The sequence below is a fragment of the Tursiops truncatus genome, chromosome 4 (assembly GCF_011762595.2).
Source record: "Tursiops truncatus isolate mTurTru1 chromosome 4, mTurTru1.mat.Y, whole genome shotgun sequence".
In the NCBI taxonomy this organism is placed as follows: domain Eukaryota; kingdom Metazoa; phylum Chordata; class Mammalia; order Artiodactyla; family Delphinidae; genus Tursiops; species Tursiops truncatus.
In genome coordinates, this window is record NC_047037.1 from 38,165,012 (window position 1) to 38,187,183 (window position 22,172).

Consider the following 22,172-nt stretch of genomic DNA (forward strand, 5'->3'; position numbering starts at 1 on the left):
CATCTCTGTCGATCAAGGCTAGTAACAGAGGTTGTGACATATCAGGCATTTATTTACTAAAAGTACACATACCAATTTAGGTTCTTTTTAAAATATAATTATTATATTAAAGTTTTTAAACTGCCTATTTAGATGTTACGTAAATAAACTGCATTGAGAGAATCTTATTCCTATATTTGAGTCCTTGAAATCTTACTTACTAAAATTTCATTAGTGGTAAGTCAAGAGATCATTATCTGCAAACTTGAATAATGTATGAGTTACCTTGAAAGTAGCAAAATTATTATGGGTCTCTGGGATTGGGCAAATTAAATTATTATTTTAAATAATTGTATGGACATAAAACTTAAGTAAAAACGCCTATGGCTTGCAACTTTGATAAGACTATGAAGTCAAAATAAATCTACAAAACAGAGATACACAATAAAACCAACACAATTCTAATTAACAGTAATTTTAATGTGAGAGATGATGATGTTTTGTCAAAATGAAATTGTCTTTTACAAAATTCCAGTGGTCTGACCACAGGAGCATGGATTCTTTTGCCTTCAGCATATCTATTCGGTGCCTATCAAGTGATGTCTTAGTTCTTCCACTTCTCTATTTAAGCTACAGTAAAATCTCTCTGTGCAGTGTTTTCTAACAGCTTTTGAAGTGAATGCATCGTGTGCAGCTTAAATCAGTTTATATTCTTATTAGCCTTTTAGAAACATGTTTGATTAAGAGTGTTGGTCTTGGTACAAATCCTGGCTCTGCCACTTAAGAGCTGTATCACGTTTGGCAAGTTACTTAGCTTTTCTGACCCTCAGGTTTCTCACCTGTAAAATAATAATAAAAAATAGTGCCTACTTCCTGGGGTCTGTGGTGAAGAACAAGTAAGACAGTTCATAAAAAGTGCTTAGCACAAGCCTGGCACATAAGTGTCCTGTTATTTGGCATCCACGTGATTATAAATGCAGCCATGGTCCCTGAAACTGCAGGGATTGCTTGGCTGTGATCTGGCCCTCCAGGGCACTGCTGTCCAGTAGCAGTTTGTGCAGTGATGGAAATGTTTGGCTCTGCTGTCCCGGACAGTAGCCACTCTCCACACCTGCCTGTTGACCACTTGTAATGTGACTAGTGCAGCTGAGGAACTGAATTTTAAATTTTATTTAATTTCAATGTAAATATCCATGATTAGTGGTTATCATATAGACAGCACAGATCTAGAGTATGTTGTATGTCATATTATTGTCAAATTGAAAACAATTTGAAATGTCTCAGAGAACTGGAGCATACTAGAGAATACGTCAGTGGACCACAGTTTTGGAATCCCTTCAGTAATTCTGTGGTGATTTGGCAGTTGTTTCTCTTCTCCTTTTCCTGCTCTCGGTTCTGATAGCTGTTTGTTTCTCTCCCGGGAAAATCAACCGTTCAGCATTGTTTCCCAGCCTATCCTGAAGCTCTTGGCTGCTGGAAGATTATTTAAAGGCAGTTCATCAGGCACATTCACGCTTAGGCTCTCTATGGAAACTGCTTATTCCAAGCTGGCATCTACTGAAATTTGCTGTTTACTTCTTCCAAACCATTCACAGATCTGTACGCAGGAACACACACTCATTAATGCCCATTTACCTGCAGTTATCTGCAGACACCTTTGAAAGCAGCCAGCTTCTTACATCTTACGGTCTTGAGGAAGGTTTCAGTTTAAAGGAAAAATGCCTTGCAAACAGTAGATACTCATGAAATGTTTTTTCAATGATATTGTAACCTGTGTTTACGTATATTTAGTATGCGTGTAAGGTGATTATTTCATCCTATTTATATTGTCATTAGTAGTTTCAAGTAAACACTGACCTGTGTGTCTATTTGTTTGTTTTTTGGTTTTTTTTTTTTTTTTTTGCAACATGCGGGCCTCTCACTGTTGTGGCCTCTCCCGTTGCGGAGCACAGGCTCTGGACGCGCAGGCTCAGCGGCCATGGCTCACGGGCCCAGCCGCTCCGCGGCACGTGGGATCTTCCCGGACCGGGGCACGAACCCGTGTCCCCTGCATCGACAGGCGAACTCTCAACCACTGCGCCACCAGGGAAGCCCTGTGTGTCTATTTGAATGACTTATGTTAATCATGATCATTTTGCCATTAATCATTTTCAGGTGTTAGTTATTCCGCCTGAAACTCCCTTCTCTCATATTTTCTCAGTCCATAGTGTACAAATTGTAAAATCAAATAGCAACTATCTCAATGAACTAACTGCATAGCTCCTATTTTCAGGTAATTGTCCTCATAGAGATTTAAGGAGAGAACACTGTGTCCCAGGGAAGGGAGGCATTCCAAAAGAAATGGGTAAGCTCTTGGAATGTAGATTACTATTAATAGAATAAGAACCTTACACAAACTTTTTATTTTAATTTGTTGACTTTTACTTTCTACTTGTGAAATTCAGAATTAGCAGAATTAAAACCATGGATTACTTTGGTGGTGTGCCTCACCCTCACCTCCAAGTACGAACAGAAAGGACAGGATTACTTTTTAAATAAATTCTATAATAATTTTATAGCAAGGTCATCGTATTTGAAGGAAAAAGTAAAAATGATGAGAGGTGGTTTTTCATTTAAATTAGTAGGAGTTATTTCATTTTGGTGATTATATAATGCTATGTTGATTTTTTCTTCTTCTTCCTAAATTACTTTCAGGTTTGAGTTTACACATAAAAAACAATCAGGTGGTGCAGGCCAGTTTGGAAAAGTGATAGGTGTACTGGAGCCTCTGGACCCAGAGAACTACACTAAGTTGGAGTTTTCAGATGAAACATTCGGGTCAAATGTTCCAAAGCAATTTGTGCCTGCCGTAGAAAAGGTAAAAACAAACAAACAAAAACTTTATGGCATTTAAAAAAAAATCAAAAACAGTCTATTAGGTATCAAAGCACATTGCTATCACATTGTTTTCTGTGGTTCATTTTCATTACAGTTCTGCTTTTTCTCATTAAGCTTTCCATCTGATTAGAATCATTAAGTTCAAGAGCTATAAATATATGCTATGACGAGGGGAAGTCATTCTGTTTCTTAATCATAGTTATTGTATTTCTCTTGATAAATTAAAACTACTTCATTGATTATAATCAGCACTTGAAATTTGCAGTAGGCGTTAGGGATTTATGAAAATTTTAGGTGTACTGATGTAGTAGAATGTACATTCATTAAGGTTCCCAACACCTGGGTGCTGTCCTCATCTCTGCTAGTGATTAACATGCCCTTGGGTAAATCATGGTGTTCAGAGCCACTTTCTTTTGTAAACTGAGCATATAGTACTTAATTCCGAACCCCTCACAAACTCAAGGATCAGATAAGACTCTGATATTTCTTCGGGAATTGTGAAGTGATTTGCACATATAATGGGTTACTAGTGATTTGTTGGCTTTCTAGGTCAACTGGCTTTAAGACTGTTGTAAACCTTTAGCAACTGTCTATTCTTGTAGATTGATATTTTTAGGTTTTTTTTAACCTTTTAACTTAGAAATCCTTATTAACAGATCATAATTTTGGCTTCAGCATTAATTTTGGTAGCATTTTTTGTGATTAGTGTGTTTCATTCATTATACTTTATTTCAAGACAATAGTTTGTCATTCACACACTTTTAAATTATCTTTTACTCTCCAGGATTAATGTAAGTGAAGGAAAGCTCAGATGTTTTTCAGCATTTAGAGTTTACAGTTTTGAATGTCAGAAATATATTGTACTACATGTGCACCTGTGTGATTGTCTTGCCATGAAAAACTATCTTGAATTGTAGGAGCTCTACGAGTATTTAAGTGACTGAATGGAAAAAAAAATTGCACACTTATCAAATTGTACTCTTTAAATATGTATAGTTTATTGTATATCAGTTATACCTCAATAAAGCTGCTTTTTAAAAAAAGAATTGCTTTGGAAAAATGAAATCAGCTTTTAATTTTAGTTCTTACTGACATTGTATAACACTAAAGCTGTTAGGTAGTGATCTGCCAATGAGGCAGAGCAGGGATAGGTATATAGTAGGAGCTTAAGACACAGCTGTTGATTAGATGTCAGTTTTGATTGAAGTTTTATTTTAGAGAATTTCTTAGATTTGCCTTTCCTCTGTTTCCTCCTTGTAAAATTAAGATCATGCTGTCTCTGTAATGCATCATGAGAGTTTAGTAATTCTTGAAGAAAAGGTTGAGAAAGTGATTGCTAGCACTCTCAGCATCACTTTCAAACCAGCTCTCACCTTTAAGTAATAGACTTTTGCAAGGGATTGCTCATCTAGATTCCACAATAATAATACTTAAATAGGCTGTTCAACTTAAAAAAATAATTTTTTTTTAAAGAATGAAATATAGCATACATAAAAATGTTACACTTCTGAATACTAAAACGGTTGGGGGTTTTTCATAATGCTTCTGTGAGTGAAACCCACTCACTCCAGAAGTTGTGTTCATTCATTAACAGGGGTTTTTGGATGCCTGCGAGAAGGGCCCTCTGTCTGGTCACAAGCTCTCTGGGCTCCGGTTTGTCCTGCAAGATGGAGCGTATCACATGGTGGATTCCAATGAAATCTCTTTCATCCGCGCAGGAGAAGGTGCTCTTAAACAAGGTACGCTGTGTCTAGCAGTTGCCACCACATCAGTGCATCTATTTCCCTGGTGGACCATCAGAGCCGCAGAAGGCAGCACTGTGTTGGTTAGGTCTTCTTCCCATCCCCCCCACCCCACCAGAGCAGTAAGCAGCACACCAGGGGACATGGATAGACTCTGGGCAAGTACTCATAGAATCAAAGTGAGGATAGATTACTGTGTTTTCTTTCTTACAAAATTAAAATCCTACTTTGTTCTCCTAAATTACCTGGTATTTTTTGTAAGTTTAAATTCATAGATAATCTGTAAGTTCTACTTTTAATAGAGAAGACAGAAATGCTCAGAATTATTTTAAAGAAACATTAACTATAGTCATCCTGTTTTTAGTGATTTATTCAGATGTCAGAAAAATCTATAAATTTGTAAACAACTTTTTCATATATGACATTGTAGGCTTTTAGGCATTTGAAAGAATTCAGTAAACCTTATTCTCAGTGCAGACTTCTTGTTAAACTGCTAAAATTGTCAACCTTTCCCACATAGAATAATATGTCTATTAAAACCCTGATGAAACAGAACCCTAAGCAATTGCAGCTATATCTGATTCTTGCTTTTAAGAGAGAAAAGCAAATGACGGCACAGCAGTTTGACATTGGGGGCTTTTACGTTGTAACTGGGAGCCAGAAAATTCATTCTCTTTGTCATCTCTTCCATATCCATTATATGGTAATTCATTAGTTATGTCCATAAGTGGGGTTTTGCAGAGAATTACATTATGATTCACAAAACATTTCAGAGATATTTTTGTCAGAGAGGGTCAAAATAGACAGCAGAAAATTAATCCTAACACATCATTTCCAGACATTCGGAAAATCAGGATGTTATTGTATGAATTTTGGACTTTGTTGGTTTTGGTCTGTTTGCATCTGTGACCAGGTGTGGGGCAGTGGCTGGAGAAGGTTGCTTATTCCTTGACCAGGTTGCTAATTCCTTATTTTAATTAAACTAATGGGAGCCATTAGTAATTTGTGGTTTTGTTTCTCAGTTGTGAAAGGGTGAGAGAATCCTCCATTTTCTTTACCCCAGCTAGCTATTAAAAATGCATTTGAAATTTATGATCTAGAAACCTTGTCACAGTCTGTCAGTTGTATTAATAGGAAAAAGGGAAATAAAGTCACAAAGAAAATAAGACTTTATTAGGCATGATTCAGATTGTACATAACACCTGCCTCTTGCCTTCTAGGGGTTCACCACTTTAATAAATCTTAAACTGGCAAATTGGTTGTAATCACTTCATATTCTTTTTTTCAGCTTTATTGAGCAGTTGACAAAACTGTAAAATATTTAAAGTAATGATTTGATAAATGTATATACATTGTGATACTTTTTTAAAGTATAGTTAAAACAAATTAGAAATCAACTGTTCTATGCTGGTTCTTGACTGGAAATTGGTAGCTTTCCTGGATAGAGGTTACATAAAGCAAGGTAATTGGTAAAATCAATTAACAAAGAGCCTCAACCTTTTTAATTGTACCTATATGAAATATAAATAAATATAGATTATATGCCCATAACATACACATATATAGCCATGAAAAAAGACTGTATGTCTATGCATATTAACTAAACAGGTAAATATGTACACTCAGTTTGTAAATACTTAAGTGTACAAATACTGTTATGTGTGATGATTGCCTGGTGGGGTGCAAAGGAAAAGCACCAGATAATAATTGAATTGAGGAGTATTGGTTTTTGCCAGATAAATATGTGCAAATAGGTTGCAAGTGTGAAAAATGAATTACTTTGCTGTATCATCATCTGATTCTTATTTCTCCATGACTGAAAGATAAAAGGGTAAAAGGAAATTTTTGCTGGGCTCTTAAGAAAATCAGCTTTTCATGCATGCATACACCTCCACTGATTATCATGTGAGAGTTTTAGGGTGGAAAATGTTGATAAATTAGCCTAGTATCAGATTAGCTTATACTTTTGAGCTATTCTCTATTATCAAAATTGGAAGAAAAATCGTTCAAATTCTCACGTAGTTTTCATTAAAAAAAAAAAAAAAGAAAACTGGAACTATTTTCAGTCACAATGTAAACTTTGCCCCTGAGATTAATCAGTAACTAAAACTGAAACGTGAAATTGAATGTTCTTTCAGGGACTGTTTCACCCCATGGATGTTAACCGTTGCCATCATTGTCTATGGCCAATTTTTAGACCGCTGTGCTTGGTCTCTGCAGAAACATTGAACTTGTAGCTACTCTACAAGAGAAATAAAGGCCTACCCAGAGTCATGTTAGCTCATTTTACTCAGCAGTGTGCCTTTTCTGATCTCCTGGGCTTCGAGTTCGAATGCTGGCTCTACTTCATACTTAACTCTGTGGAAATGGGCAAGTCCAGGCTGTTTGGAGATAGTAATGCCAAAGTATTAGATGAGAATGTACTTGAAAACACTTGCACACACATATTTGGGCATAGTGAAGTCTAATCCCTCTTCCCTTCACATTACCTTTGACCTAGCACTGTGCAGTGCCACCCAGTTGCCAGCTTTTGGTCTCAGAGTGGTCATAATAACACTTATTGATCACTTTTGTGCTGTGTATTATGTTGAGTACATGAATTATCATATCTTATCTTCAACAGTGGCCTTATAGTTGAGAAAATTGAGACTCGAGTAGTCAATCAAATGGCCCAAGGTTACATGTTAGTTAGTGGTGGAGCCGAGAGTTAAACCCAGACCAGAGCCTAGCCCTTGACCACCTTCTCACACAACCTTGTTAGCACCCAGCCTGGTGTTATCAACTTTATCCCTAGGGGGCTGAAATAGAAACATTACCATCTCTACGCACCACTTTGACTTAAAGGTCCTGTGATGGTGTGGGTATTTTCACTTGCTTTTTATTCTACTTCCGGAAAAATTGCTTGTAGGGCTTGGCTGCCATGTGACTATTAAAAAATGGCAGGATGAATTTAGCTCTGGTATCTTGTCATATGGAATGGGACAGAGAAAAGCATGAATAAGGGCGAGGTGAATCAGAAGGTGGATTTAGGAAAAAAGAGGGAGTTGAAAGGAGCAGGGTGAGGGAATATGAAACCGAGAACTGGACAGGTCGTCCTCAACAATTATATACTATACACTATATACTTGGGCCCTTCTTTCTCTTTAGAATGTGACTGTCTCACACTCTAGCTCTTTTATATCACTGACCTATTGAAAACACTAGATAATGTGTAACTAAATTTTAATATGTCTGTTCACATCTCTCTTTCCAGGTACCTTCTTCTGCATTAATTACATTTATTTAGAGCCAAGGAAGCTCTGCTGTTGTGGTAACCCAAGAAGTTAACAAGAAATAGAGCTTCTTCTGCAGTCTAGAATTTTTAGTCTACTGCTTTAGCTGTCTACATAGAATTCTGCAGGCTTAGCTAATGAAACTTAGGAGTCTGCAGAGTTCATTTATTCCTCTTTTCAGAACAAAATTCACTAATTAAGAGTAATGAGTCAGTTAGGTCTGAGCTAAGATATGATTTGAATTAGAAAACATTTCAAAGAAATGCAAGTATATTAAATGGCTGTTCTTATAATTATTGCACTTAAACTAATAGTGTCTTTAGAACAAGTGCTTTAATGAATATACAAGAATAATTGCTGACTAGATTATTATAAACAAATTGATGCTTGGAAAATTATGATTATTTTAAAACAAAACGTTTTGTCACCTTTTCATGTTACGCTTAAAGTCTTTATTTAAAGATAATTCATCCAGTCTGAGGCGGAAGTATTATTCCACACAATCATAATGTCCAAATTAAATATGAGTGTTTGAAGTTTTTTTATATTCTCTCCACACTGTTACATTTTCAATCTCAGTCAACATTTGTCACAGTAAGAAGTGTTCTTGTTATGTACTAAGTGGGATTAAAAAAATAAGTTTTTTTAATTAAAAAAAAACACACATAAAAAACACATTGGGGTTTAGTGCTTAAATGGCCTTTAGCATCTAGGCCGATGTCTTTATTTTGTAGGTGAAGAAACATGACCTGGACAGATTGTGTTTTTCCAAAAGGCATATAACTTATTAGAGGCAGAGCAGAAACTAGAAACTTGGTTTTCTAATTCTCAATCGGGTATTGAAATTGTTTAGCCTAGACATATCGCAGGCATGACTTGATTATTGTCTCCAAGTATAAGTAACTGTCTGCCAGGGACCAGCAAGAAAGAATTGATTTACCTTGGTCAGAGGCTTAACAGATAGTGTCTTTATTCCCGAAGGATTTCAGAAAGAATTAGTAACCCTCAACTGCATAATTTAAATGGGAAGGGACTTGATCGAATGTTGTTTTAAGACCCTTTTATATTATTTCTGCAACCTAATGATTTTTAGGATAAAAATATGGTAATGGACATACTAATATTAGAATTAAGTATGTCTTACTGTAAGTTCCATTTAGAAGAGTGACTGCTGCTGCTACTAGAAAAATGAGTCCAGATCACATATTTTAACCTTATCATTTATGTGTGTACCTTTGGGAGAGCACTTTCTATTTCCCTTTTGTATATGTGGATAGGAAAGAGTTCCAGTTTGTTTAAAGATTAATAAACCAATTTATTTTTTTTTCAAACCCTAGCCCTGGCAAATGCCACATTATGTATTCTTGAACCTATTATGTCTGTGGAAGTTGTAGCTCCAAATGAATTTCAGGGACCAGTGATTGCAGGGATTAACCGGCGCCATGGAATAATCACGGGACAAGATGGAATTGAGGACTATTTTACACTATATGCAGATGTAAGTACTGTTAGTCACTGACAACCTTGCTTTTATTATCCACAAGAGGAAATCAGAGTTAGCTTTTGTTTTTGGAAATTGTAGAGCAGATTGGCACATTTCCATGGCTGAGTGTTGAATTTGTGGCTTATATGTATGTGGCAATTTCTGTACTTTGCTGTTAGAGTATCTCTTTAAGTGCAAAATCTAAAAATAAGATTCATTTCAGGTAGGCCTTTTGTGAGTATGTCATTTTATTAGATGCATAATTACCTTTCTCATTATAGCTTTGTTTGCATAGCCGTTTTATGTTCTAATTTATTGGGATAATATTTAATTCCCTTGCCTGTCCCTTACTTAAATCTCATGGGAGAAAGGGTTTATCACATTACCTAAGGCCTCTTAGAAGACACTACCCTTGGCATATGGCCTATCACTGAGGCGTCCAAGGGAAAGTTGTATTCACATTTTCACAGAAGAAACACTTCTGAGTGCTTGAGCTGCAGCTGCGTGGAGTGGGGATGAGAGGGACGGCTGTTAGTGGTGTCCGTCTGCTCCGTGAAACTGAAAGATTGGGTTTCTAGTTGTGTCTGCCAAATGAAATTATTTTCAAATAGGGTTTCTACTGTGGTAAAACAAAAACAGGTTTCTATTTGGCTTTTAATTCTTTTAAACCAGGAGTAGTTAGTAGAAACCTGAGTCTAAAGGAAGGAGTTAAATGACTAAGTCTTCTCTGTATTTTTCTCAAATATTTTTCAATAAGCAATGCTGAAATATCTACTGTGTATGTTTTCAGGTCCCTCTAAATGAAATGTTCGGTTATTCTACTGAACTTAGGTCATGCACAGAGGTAAGCAAGTGTTTAAATTTTACTTCAGTGTTCTTCAGGGGACCATCCTGCAAAATCATCATTTTTGTGAAATCTTGTCTTTTCATGACTTTACTTGATAGTTGTTTAAAAAAAAAAAAAATCTGCTTTTTGTTTCTGTTTTTGTGTTAAACCCCCAGGGGAAGGGAGAATATACAATGGAGTACTGCAGATATCAGCCATGTTTACCAGCTACACAAGAAGACCTTATCAATAAGTATTTGGAAGCTACAGGTCAACTTCCTGTAAAAAAAGGAAACGCCAAGAACTAACTTTCCTCACTTTGTTGACTAACTTTAACTGTATCTGCAAGGTTTAGATATGTTAATGGATTCATGGAATAAATTCAGCCTGAAAAGAAGTAATTTTAGAAGCCCTTCCTATTATATTCAGGAGCTTCTGTTATATCATAGTTAATTCTGTGTATGTCTCAATGGTTGATTGGTTTTATACCTCAAATAAAATATTACTGAAATATATTTAATATTTATTTGAGGGAGGAAGATACTTATTTCTGTTATACTGAATAAGCTTAGAACATGTATAAACGTCCACATTCTTTCATAAGAATTTTCAACATACAGAAAAGCTGAAAAAATAGTACAAAGAACAGCCATATACCTTCCATCTAGACTCAACAATGAACAGTTTTGTCAAGTGTTTATCGGATAATAATTTGTTTTGTCATATTTGCTTTTTCTGTTTGTTGTCCATCTGTGTTGCATACTTCCATCCTTCAAGTTGTTTTGCTGTATACTTGAAAGTGAATTGCATATATCATAACACTTCTTGGAGCATCACCTTTTTTGTTTCAGAGTGGATTCCTTTGTGACAACCTGGATAGCTAGCCCTAGAGGGTATCATGCTAAGTGAAATAAGTCAGAGAAAGACAAATAGTGTATGATTTTACTTAAATGTGGAGTCTAAAAAGCAAAACAAGTGAACAAACATAACAAAATGGAAACAGCCTCACAGATACAGAGAACAACCCAGTAGATGGTGGTCAGAGGGGAGGGAGGGGCAGGAGGGGAGAAATAGGTGAGGGAGATGAAAAGGTACAAACTTCATTATGAAATAAATGAGGCACGGGGATAAAGTGTTTTCTTAAAAAGAAATGGAGAACACTTTTCAGATTTTCTAATGCTAGCTCAATTTCTAGCTGTTTTATATAGAGCTGATTGCTTCAATTTGTGGCTTCTGCAGATTTTGAACTGCTTGTTTTTAGGAGTATAAATGTTACTTTTTTGCAGACCTGTGAGGTAAAAAAAAAGGCCCTTGCATATGCTATTCTTGTCTATGTTCATTTTACTGTTTCTGCAGCCTGGAAATAATAACCTATAGGGTTGGTGGCTAGTCTATTTCATCCACCTATTAAATGCTAGTTGAATTAGAGTCTGCTGGAATGTATCAGATATTGTATTCATTGAGATTGTGAAAGAACAAATGTTAAGCTAGAGAATGTTGGACATTGCCAGGGAGTTCTACCATATTGTGCAGAATTGCTTCATCCAAAAACCATCTGATGTGAAAGACATATCCTAGTCCTTTCCCTTAGTGGATAATAGACATGAAATAACTGTTTTAAATTCCTTTGTTTTTCTTGATTTGTAGATTTGGCTCTATAACTTCAGGTTCCTAGAAAAAAAGACCTTTAAAAAGTATTGAGCAAATGTTTTCAAGGCATTTGTTAAATGCTTTAAATGCATTATTCATTTTAGTTTTCACAACCCTATGAAACTAGGTACTATTATTATGACCATTTTGTAATAGAGGAGGCAAAAGCACAGAGTAAGGTAAATAACTTAAAGACCACACAGCTCATTAACTTTTCAAATTGATAATGCAGTTATGATACTTATCAAACCAAGTGCATTTTCCCATGAATATGTCTGTTGCTACAGTAGCATCAAGCCTGAAAAATTGTGTTGCTTTGGCATTTCATCAACATCTCATGCTATTCACACTGACTTTGAATATTGTTCCTGATGAGGAAATACCTTCATAGAATTTAGCACAGTTCCTCTTGCTGTTGCTAACAGTCAAAAATATTAGAACTAAGATGGATAAATTTGGAAGTGCTTTTTACTTGTGAAAACATTTTGGTTATGAAGATACGGTGCCAGAAAAGAGTCGAGATATCTAACACAACACCAGCGTTTCACAGGCAACGACACAGGCCCAGCTGGTGGGAGTAACTAGAATAGGATCACATAGGAACCCATCCAGGACCAGAGTCCACATCTTTTGTTAACTCATTAGTTTGGTTAGAGTTGGTAAAGACCACATACCAGCCAAAGTCTGTATAAGGAAAAAATTAATGAGAATATTCATAAATGAGGGTTTCTTTTATACTACTGTTGTAAAGGATGATTGTTGGCTAATTTAAAGACAGTATTATTTGTTTTGGAGAATGGTAGCAGCACTAGGCCTGCTTCAGTATCGCCCTGATTCGCAACCCTGGCAGCACTTTAAAAATTACTTGGGGAGCTTTAAAGAGAAATACCCAGGCCAACCCCTAGATACTCTGATTCTTTGCATCAAGATCAAAAGGTTTCCAGCTTATTCTAGTATACAGGCAAGGTTAAAGACCATTGCAGTATAACGTGTACCTCCAAAACATGAAATGCAGGATTTGTTCAGATGTGTCACATTATTAGTATTCTTTTGTGTGACGTTAGTGATTGGGCTATTGGTTCTTAGCTTGGTAAGTTTATCTTTAAAGATGTACAGTCAATTTTCTGTTATTCCTTGCCTCCTTGCTCACTCTTAGATTTACGTTGTGAAGTCACTAAAATTTAATACTGAAATTTTAGGATTTTTCAGATTTTAATACTTTTGAAATCTGGATGAGACTTAAAATTGATGCCAGTGAAGTGAGGCAGCCACCAGGTAAGTAGTAAATTGTGACATGTAGGAATATATCCCTTTGTAGAAAACATCTACGTGCATTGCTAGAACTGTCAATTTTTGAAATAGAGCTTTAATTGCTGCTTAAAGCGTCTTCAAATAAAACTGTAATGCATCGTTGAAACAGTTCATGTTTTCACAGGCAATTTATTGGGAGCATGGATTCATTTATCCTTTCAAATAAGTGCCAGGCAGCATGCTAGTGATTGTAGCACTTTGAAAGTTAGGAAAGGTCACAGAACAGGTCATAGAATTTTCTAAGCTGAGAGAAATCAGTGTGATAAACTCATATGTCATGAAGCACTGTCATTCATTCAAGGGCCAATATAGAAACTTCCAACTGACTTTCAGAAGAACTTGTTTAACTTCTAACTATTCATAACTCAGGTAGGGAAAACAAAACGATAAGTAGAGTCAAATGGAATGCAGGCAAAATCCTGGTGTTATTTTGTAGGTCTTAAAATTTTTGAAAATTCTAAAGAGATTAGGAAAATAAATGTGATGCTCTCTGTTACTGTCATTGGGTCAGAGTGATTCAGAATTCTTTAGACTCTTAATGAATAAAAGAGGGCTTAGGGAATTTAGAGGTTTTCATTTTATGTCAAGGCAGATGAAGTAATTTTTCTCCTCTGTTAGCTAGCAAAATCAGTATTAGTAAAATCAAGTCAGCAGTTCTAGAGTTTGTGCTAGAAAAGATGTTCTGGTGGTGAAATTGAGAAATTTTTAGTTGGTTTAACTTATAGGTTTTGTAAATTTATAAATTAGGTAATTTTTTTGTATGTCATATGTGTAAATTCACCTTCATAATCGATTATACCGAAATCTGTTAAAGGGTTACCACCTTAGCTTCCTTACCTGATTGAATTATGATCACGTTTGTGAGCCTAATCTCACTAATTTAAAATGCCTTTACAAGGATGAGAGGACTTTTAGAAAGTTGAGACAAGAAAGCTGAAACCCCTTTCTAGCTCTTAACGTGACACTGAAAGATTAAAAATCACAGGACATTGAATATGCTCTTATAATGCTCTTGGCACTTTTTTTTCCAAGATATTTAGGGAACTTCAGTTAGGAGAGTTTATTACTTGGTTCTGGCATTGTTTATCACTAGATTGTTTGATATCTTAGGGAAAGTATTTTCTCTGCATTATCATATATGTGGGAGATCTGATGTTTTCTTTAAATGATTGTTTCCAGTGCTTTGGAAAACTTACAGTCCTTAAATCCAGAGGATGTTGGGAAGATGAATGCAGAGGGGTTGGGGTTTTAAACAGAATAATACATGATCTGCCTCTGCTAAAAAGTAACAGTATAATTCATCTTACTTTTATTTTGTAAGAGTCCATGTCTTAAAATTTTTTCTATTTAGTATAAACTTTTTCAGTTTTCTACTACAGACATAAAGGTAACATTTTGGTATGTTTTAAAAAGGCTGATGCTTCCTAACCAGCTACTGATCAAGGAACCCGGCTAGGGGTTTTGAGACATGAATATAAGCATTCCATTAAATACTAATTTTGAGAGGCAAATGCTGGCCACATTTCCTGGATCAATTCTTCCTGCCTTGGGGAGGTACTCCACGAATCTGATAATGGTACATATTGTTTGTTTTTATAAATTACTTAGGCCAACACTGGGTCCAAGTTGTCCTTACAAATGAAAATTGTAAATACTTTATGTACTTTCAGTTACATCACTGTTCCAGTTAATACATGTTTGCAGACACTCGGCTTTATCTCTGAGACACTCTCGGCTTTATCTCTGAGACACTCCTTTTATTTGTAAAGTTTTTATTAATATATAAATATCCTTTAATTCCAGCTTAGCACAAATTTTGCCTATATAGACAAATCTCTACAAACACATGTAACACATTTTATTTAGAAACACATTTAAAAGTAGATATCAAATTTAAAAGGAATACTTGCTCAAAATCATAAAAAATAGTAAAGTTCCTTTTAAACAGGTAATATTTTCCCTACAATTTGCTTTCATTGAAATATATTATCTTTTTTACATACTAGGTAGAAGCAATTTAACAACACAGAATAGTTAGCTACAATATGTTCAGAATATTGAGAAATGCAGATTTATAGATGTGACCATCAATTTTATTGTTATGTTTTAAAATACTTACTGGTCCAGCTGCAGCACACACTAACTGACTTGGTTTTACATTTTAGGGCTGAAACCCTGAGGAACCTGCAGAGTAACTGTTTAGCACTGAGCAGAGTTCAGTTTGCATGTGCTCCCACAGTTGAAAACTAAACCAAACCAATCGAAAACCAAAAATCCCAGTATCTTTTAATTTTTGAGTATTTACTTGTAATCACAGGCTTTCCCAAATTATTAGAATGCCTTGTACCTTGGCTATTTTACTAGAATAATGATTTAGGCTATTTAATATAATCATTTTGTTCAGAATTTGGTATAAACAGATCTTTTTTGCTTTTCAGAAATTACTAAGCTCTGTCGGTGCCACAGCTGATGCCTCTTCAGTTCCAGAGGCTTCTTCTGGTGTCTGTAGCTCTTGACAGTGGTACTTCACCTTCAGTGGTTTGCCAGGGTACCAGACCACGTGAATATGACAGGGAATCATTTCCTGGGAAATAAGAGTTCTAAAATATTATGATCTGCAAAAACTTGTGGTTTAAACAGTTCTATATACCGTTTTGTTTTACCTGTGTTGAGAATTCATGGAGTAGAACAGTATAATCAAAATCAATTGCATCTTCATTTGTTTTCTAGAAGAAGAAAGAAAGAGTTAGTGCGATAGATAGTGTGGGTTTATATTAGCTTAGAATTTGGAAGGCTCATCTTGTATCACCTGCCTTGAATGGGTGGATGGGTGCCTTGAATCACCTGCCGCCTCTTTGATTCTAGCCTCATCTCCTTTGGTGGTATCCTGCATTAAGATGTGGAAGTTGTTGATTCTTACTGTTTTGCCACTGTCATGATAATCTAGTAAGGTCCTTCTGTCACTTTTTCTCTCTAATGTTTATGGGTTTTGATGGAGATTAAGGTCTATGAGAATAGGGAGAATCTTTTGACAAGCTAAGGAATCTAGATACTGTATATGCACCTCAAGCTGATTTATAGCCCTGATATGCCAGGCAGTAAGACAAGGGGCAGGGCAATCAGGATTTCTAGAAGGACACCATGGGCCAGGTTCTCTGCTAGGCACTTTATACATGTTCTTATGGAATTCTGTCTTTTACAGGGAAGGCAACTTGAGGTTACAACTAGTAGGTGACAAGTGGGGATTCAAACCCAGATCTACTGACTCCACCACCCACATCCTTCATGCGGTACCACACTGCTTCTAAAACCAGCACATTTTATAGGTAAGCAGGCAGTCTCCCTCAGCTCTTTTATTCTCTTGATTTCTATAAATTTTAAGAATGACTAAACTGATTTCCTGCTTTCTTTTTGACAGTAACTGTTTTGAGGAGAAAAGGTTGGGGCACAAAAGTGCTTATCCCTTTACTAGTAAAAATGGAAGAGAAGGAGTAAAAAAATTAATTTGGATTATGATTTTAATCTACCAGGCTTTCATTGAGACTAAGAATATGCAAAAACAAAAAGGACTTGATATTAAGTTTTATCTTCCCTTTGCTTACATTGATGAAGACTTTTACAAGCCGTGAAATTTCCATCAGGTGGAGGGGGTACTGGAGGGATATGATACAAGAGAGGGCCTGGATCAATCAGAAAGTGACTGCTTTTCTGTGGTGCTTTGCGTCATTGGGTAGGTTTCCCTTCTGCCTTGCAGTGTACCCATGAATGGTGAAAGCAAATATCCAAAACACAGGCTGCAAAGTCAGAATTCATGAGAGAAAATTTAGCATCTTTTATCTAAAGGAACGGTTTCTGGAGGCTCCAGTTATCAGTTGGGCATTGCTGGGTTTGGGGGGTCCATTTAGCCTTGTCTGACTCTTATTTGGTGACGATGTTGACCTTGGACTATATTGACACAGCTGGCTGCTGTGCTGTGTAATTTTTGTCTCAGACTTTTGTGCTGCCTGCACTTTTTCTCAAGGTCTGTTTACCATGTATTTCTACAGTTAAAAAACTGGTCTTATAAAGTGTTTTTTCAGGACAGTGCCTCTTTCTGTTTCTGAAAATAGCGTTTAAGGAAATCATGGCAATCCCCAGATTTTAGGCAAAAAGGAAGAAAGGCTTGAAACAAATCATGGCGTTCCAAGTCCATCTGACAAACTTCTGCTCAATACCAAGTGTTACCCATTTTTTAATAATCCAAACAAAAATTTGGATTATTATAATGTTTGGGCACCCTCTTCATTTAATTAAGACCTTCCTCAGTAAGGCTCCTGAGACACACCTCATGTTTCTGTTCATAGATTCTTCCTCCTTCAGGGGGAAGCGCCCTTAGACCAAACCAAACCAGGCCTTATTAAAGAGCTGCAGCCCAGACACGGCGCAGCCCAGCCTGGCAAAGTACCCAGGGGGCACTGCCCACACCAAGCAAGGCTCTGCCAGGAAGCCATCATTTTTAATACTCAGAAATAATCTCCTTGGTTTTGTTCAAATCATCACATGTGTCAAATCCTTATAGTCCAAATTGATGATTTACTGTCACATTTTTCTGATAACCTAGCACTTTAATCTTCCTAGAGACAGAATGAAGTATTTGGTTTCCTTATACTTACTCGTGACCTACCCTACCCCTACTGCTCCCCTCCACACTAAAAAAAAAAAAAAAGGAATGATCCCTAGCAGAACCAGTGTGGTTTTAGTAGAGAATAAGTAGGCTTAGGTTATTAATATATGCTATCAAAAGTTGATATTTTTTTAATTGAAGTTTAGTTGATTTACAATGTTGTTAGTTTCTGGTATACAGCTAAGTGATTCAGTTATACATATTTTTAATATTTTTTCCATTATGGTTTATTACAGGATATTGAATCTAGTTCCCTGTGATATACAGTAGGTCCTTGTTGGTTATTTTATTTTTTAAATAAATTTATTTATTTTTGACTGCGTTGGGTCTTCATTGCTGCGCTCAGGCTTTCTCCACTTGCGGTGAGCGGGGGCTACTCTCCATTGCAGTGTGCGGGCTTCTCATTGTGGTGGCTTCTCGTCACAAAGCACGGGTTTTAGGCACGCGGGCTTCAGTAGTTGTGGCACGCAGGCTGTAGAGCGCAGGCTCTGTAGTTGTGGTGCACGGGCTTAGTTGCTCCACGGCATGTGGCATCTTCCCAGACCAGGGCTCCAACCCATGTCCCCTACATTGGCAGGCAGATTCTTCACCACTGCACCACCAGGGAAGTCCATATCTGTTTTATATATAGTAGTTTGTATCTGTTAATCCCAAAGTCCTAATTTATCCCTCCCCCACCCCCTTTCCCCTTTAGTAACCGTGTGTTTTCCACGTCTGTGAGTCTACTTCTGTTTCGTAAATAAGTTCATTTGTTTCATATTTTAGATTCCACATATAAGTAATAGCGTATGGTATTTGTCTTTCTCTTTCTGACTTATTTCACTTAGTATGAGAATCTCTAGGTCCATCCATGAAGCTGCAAATGGCATTATTTCATTCTTTTTTATGACTGAGTAGTATTCTGTTGTGTGCCTATACCACATCTTCTTTATCCATTCATCTGTCGATGGACACTTAGGTTGCGTCCAAGTCTTGGCTATTGTGAATAGTGCTGCTGTGAACGTTGGGGTGCATGTATCTTTTCAAGCTATAGTTTTCTCTGGATGTATGCCCAGGAGTGGGATTGCTGGATCATATGGTAACTATTTTTAGTTTTTTAAGGAACCTCCATACTGTTCTCCATAGTGGCTGTATCAATTTACATTCCCACCAGCAGTTGTAGGAGGGTTCCTTTTGCTCCACACCCTCTCCAGTATTTGTTACTTGTAGATGTTTTAATGATGCCCATTCTGACCAGTGTGAGGTGGTACCTCATGGTAGTTTTGATTTGTATCTCTCTAATAATCAGCAATGTTGAGCATCTTTTTCCTGTTGGCCATCTGTATGTCTTCCTTGGAGAAATGTCTGTTTAGATCTTCTGCCCATTTTTTGATTGGATTTTTTTTTTGATATTGAATTGTAGGAGCTGTTTATACATTTTGGAAATTAAGCCCTTGTTGGTCGCATCGTTTGCAAATATTTTCTCCCATTCCGTAGGTTGTCTTTTCGTTTTGTTTATGGTTTCCTTTGTTCTGCAAAAGCTTATAAGTTTGATTAGGTCCCAGTTGTTTAGTTTTGCTTTTATTTCTACTGCCTTGGGAGACTGACCTAAGAAAACATTGCTACAATTTATGTCAGAGGACGTTTTGCCTATGTTCTTTTCAAGGAGTTTTATGGTGTCAAGTCAAAAGTAGATTTCTTAGCAGAATGAGGTAGATACAATGGTTTCTGTAATGTACTGTCGGCCGATGGAGGCCTCTAGTTAGGGTGAAGACTTGGGCTGGCTGCCAGTGATGTGCTGCCGGTTAGATAGTTTGGGATGCTGACAGTATCTGGTACTGATAAGATTTGGAACAATGCTGGAAAAGTAACAGTTTTACTTTTCTCAGTTCACATTAAAGAAAGGCTAAAGGGTGTCAGGAAAGTCCTTACCCTTTTTTTTTTTCTAGCCATCAGTATCTCCCCTGCCCTTGGCTTAGTCCTCATGGTTTGGGAATGACATCTGTTCTTCAGTCCTAAGGCAATAACTGCCGGTAAGATGGGTCTTATATTTGTATTTCAGCTATTTCTTAGCCCACTCTTCTCTCAGGCTGTGTTCATTTGGGGCTGTGAAGTTTATAAGGCTGCACTGCCTTACACAATTGGATTATCCCTGAGTGGAGAGAGAGTAATTCCCACCCAGTAAGCTTTTGGAAAAAACTATAATCCCTATAGATTCCTGAGCTACCTTGGGCCACCTCCAGTCACTCCCTGCTTCTGTCTTTGCTTTGTCAGCCCTACTGTCCTGCTTCTGGTCTCCAGGGACAGTCCCTAGACTTTCTGATTGTGCTGACTTTTTTAGAAATTGTTGCTTGTTTTGCTTGTTGTTATGTTGCTTATTTTTCTAAAAGATCACAAGAATCTTTAGTAGCCACCAAATAGCAGAATTTGAAAATCTATTGGGTATGTGCTTGCTTTTATTTAAGAGAACTCTAATCTTGGAAGCTAAGCAGGGTTGGTCCTGATTAGTAACTTGGATGGGAGGCCGCCTGGGAATACTGGGTGCTGTAGGCTTTAAAAAAAAAACAAACTCTAATCTGAAATGCATATCAACCTTAATCCAAATTTCCCAATTGCTTCCGTATTTTAGCTTTATGTTAGTTTCGAGGGCTTCACTCAATAAGCTTGTTGACCCTCATTTCATAGCCCTAAGAGAAGAAGTCATTTGCCTTAGGTGACCCAACCAAGTCAGCTGCATCTTCAATTACTATTTATCTAAAACACAGACACCACAGGGTAAAAAAATCTAAAAGTCCTGTTCCCCCTGCATTTTTGTTTTCTTAGCTCTACAATTACATTTGTCCCCACTTTCCCACTTGTAGGGATATTAATGGACAGATGATGGACATCAAAGACAGACTGGCTAGAATGAGTGAGAAATGGGGCTGCTGTTTTCAAACCATAGTACGTCCTGGTGTTTACTTAGGTGGTGTGTCATTTATAAATGCAGAAGAATGGAAAACAATGCCATTAAAAGATCCTAAGTTTTTCTCTTGTGTCCCTGTTGCTCTATTCTTATTGAGTTTTCCTCTGACATTCATTAAAATTAGTTCTATTATCTTGACGCCATTTTCTACACTAAACAAAAAATTTCCCCTAACTTCTCAGTTAAAGGAAAAGCCTTCTGTGGAGGACATGATTGTCTTGGTAGACGAGAGAAACTTTTTACCTGCAGCCAAAGAATCGGTGCTGTGCCCTAACTCCTGGTGTAACAGCAGTCAATTACACGGCCATTTCTATCAAAGCCACTCCATAGGGGAAAGAAACGTTCATTTCGATAAGGAATGAAACTACATTTCAAACAGTTGTCTGCTTCACAAGTGGCCTTTGAAAGGTACACCGAGCTGTTACCACCATGAATAATGCTGACTGGACGCCAGGCAACTCCTTGTACTCAGAAGATACTCACTGCTCTCCATCCATGGCGAATGTACTGCTTCAGCCACCCGTGAAGAAAACGATTTTTAGAAATGTGTATTTATGGTTGGCTCAGCCTGCCTCTGAGTAGTTGATACTGTTTACTCTGGAAGTGCCCCTCCCGCTCCACATGACAGGTGCCTCAGCCACCTCCTTGTCCGCACCCCACCAGTTGAGTGACTGGCCCTTCTCTAGATTCGCGACCACAGACCTTCAGAGGCCTGCAGTGCTGCGTGATGCTCGAATCCACGCACTCCCACCCCCTCTCACCTCCTGTTCCATCCTCACGCTCAGCTGGTGACTTTGCCTCATTTTTCACTGAGAAGACAGAAGCAGTCAGGAAAGAACTTCCACAGGCCGCCACGTGATACCCACCCTCCTACCAGCATCTGTGCCACATTGAAAGCCTTGCTCCAGGTGAACTCTGTGCCCTTGTCCAGTCATCTCCTGGATCGATCATGTCCTCCTTATCTCCTCAAAGATGTTAACTCCAACAAGTCTTCCTTCTCTTCCCTACAAGTCCTACTTTGCCCCTCTCCACTGGATTTTTCTCATCAACATATAAATATGCCGTTAAATTGCCCAATCTAAAAATACAACGGAAAACCCTCCTTCAACCCTGTGCTTACGCATCCTCCAGCTCTAGCCCCCTCCCTCCCTTTTACTCCGCTTTATAGCTAAATTCCTTGAAAGACATGGAGTGTCCACTTCCTCTCCCATTCTTTCCTGAACCTATTCTAATCAGGACTTTGCCCACACTGTGCCAGTGAGACAGCTCTTGATAAGCTCTCCATCTACTTCCAGCTTGCCTAAACCTAATGGCAATTCTCGGTCCTCATCTTTCTTGACTTTCCAGCAGCATTTGATAGATAGTCAATTCTCATCCTTGAAACACTTCTTTCTCATATCTCTAAACCCGCTAAAGTTGGAAGTG

At 37.3% G+C, this 22,172-nt stretch overlaps 2 protein-coding genes across 10 annotated transcripts in view; one reads left to right on the forward strand and one right to left on the reverse strand.

The window, feature by feature from the left end:
• GFM1 (G elongation factor mitochondrial 1) overlaps positions 1-22,172 on the forward strand; it is a 57,650-nt gene that overhangs the window by 31,309 nt on the left and 4,169 nt on the right. The window contains exons 14-20 of one of the 8 annotated variants that reach the window (XM_073803847.1): positions 2,674-2,836; positions 4,451-4,595; positions 9,208-9,368; positions 10,144-10,197; positions 10,356-16,466; positions 18,040-18,069; positions 19,732-19,815. In XM_073803847.1, coding sequence (XP_073659948.1) covers positions 2,674-2,836; positions 4,451-4,595; positions 9,208-9,368; positions 10,144-10,197; positions 10,356-10,487 — 655 coding nt within the window. In that variant the 3' untranslated portion in view covers positions 10,488-16,466; positions 18,040-18,069; positions 19,732-19,815. Of the gene's footprint in view, positions 1-2,673; positions 2,837-4,450; positions 4,596-9,207; positions 9,369-10,143; positions 10,198-10,355; positions 16,467-18,039; positions 18,070-19,731; positions 19,816-20,929; positions 21,656-22,172 lie in introns of all 8 variants that reach the window. The other 7 variants (XM_073803846.1, XM_033855411.2, XM_033855412.2 and 4 more) reach the window with 7 other exon arrangements.
• RARRES1 (retinoic acid receptor responder 1) overlaps positions 14,984-22,172 on the reverse strand; it is a 41,655-nt gene continuing 34,466 nt past the window's right edge. The window contains exons 5-7 of one of the 2 annotated variants that reach the window (XM_033855418.2): positions 15,954-16,027; positions 15,804-15,866; positions 15,589-15,724 (exon numbers count right to left, since the gene is read on the reverse strand). In XM_033855418.2, the coding sequence (XP_033711309.1) occupies positions 15,718-15,724; positions 15,804-15,866; positions 15,954-16,027 (144 nt within the window). In that variant the 3' untranslated portion in view covers positions 15,589-15,717. Of the gene's footprint in view, positions 15,725-15,803; positions 15,867-15,953; positions 16,028-22,172 lie in introns of both variants that reach the window. The other variant, XM_019946077.3, reaches the window with a different exon arrangement.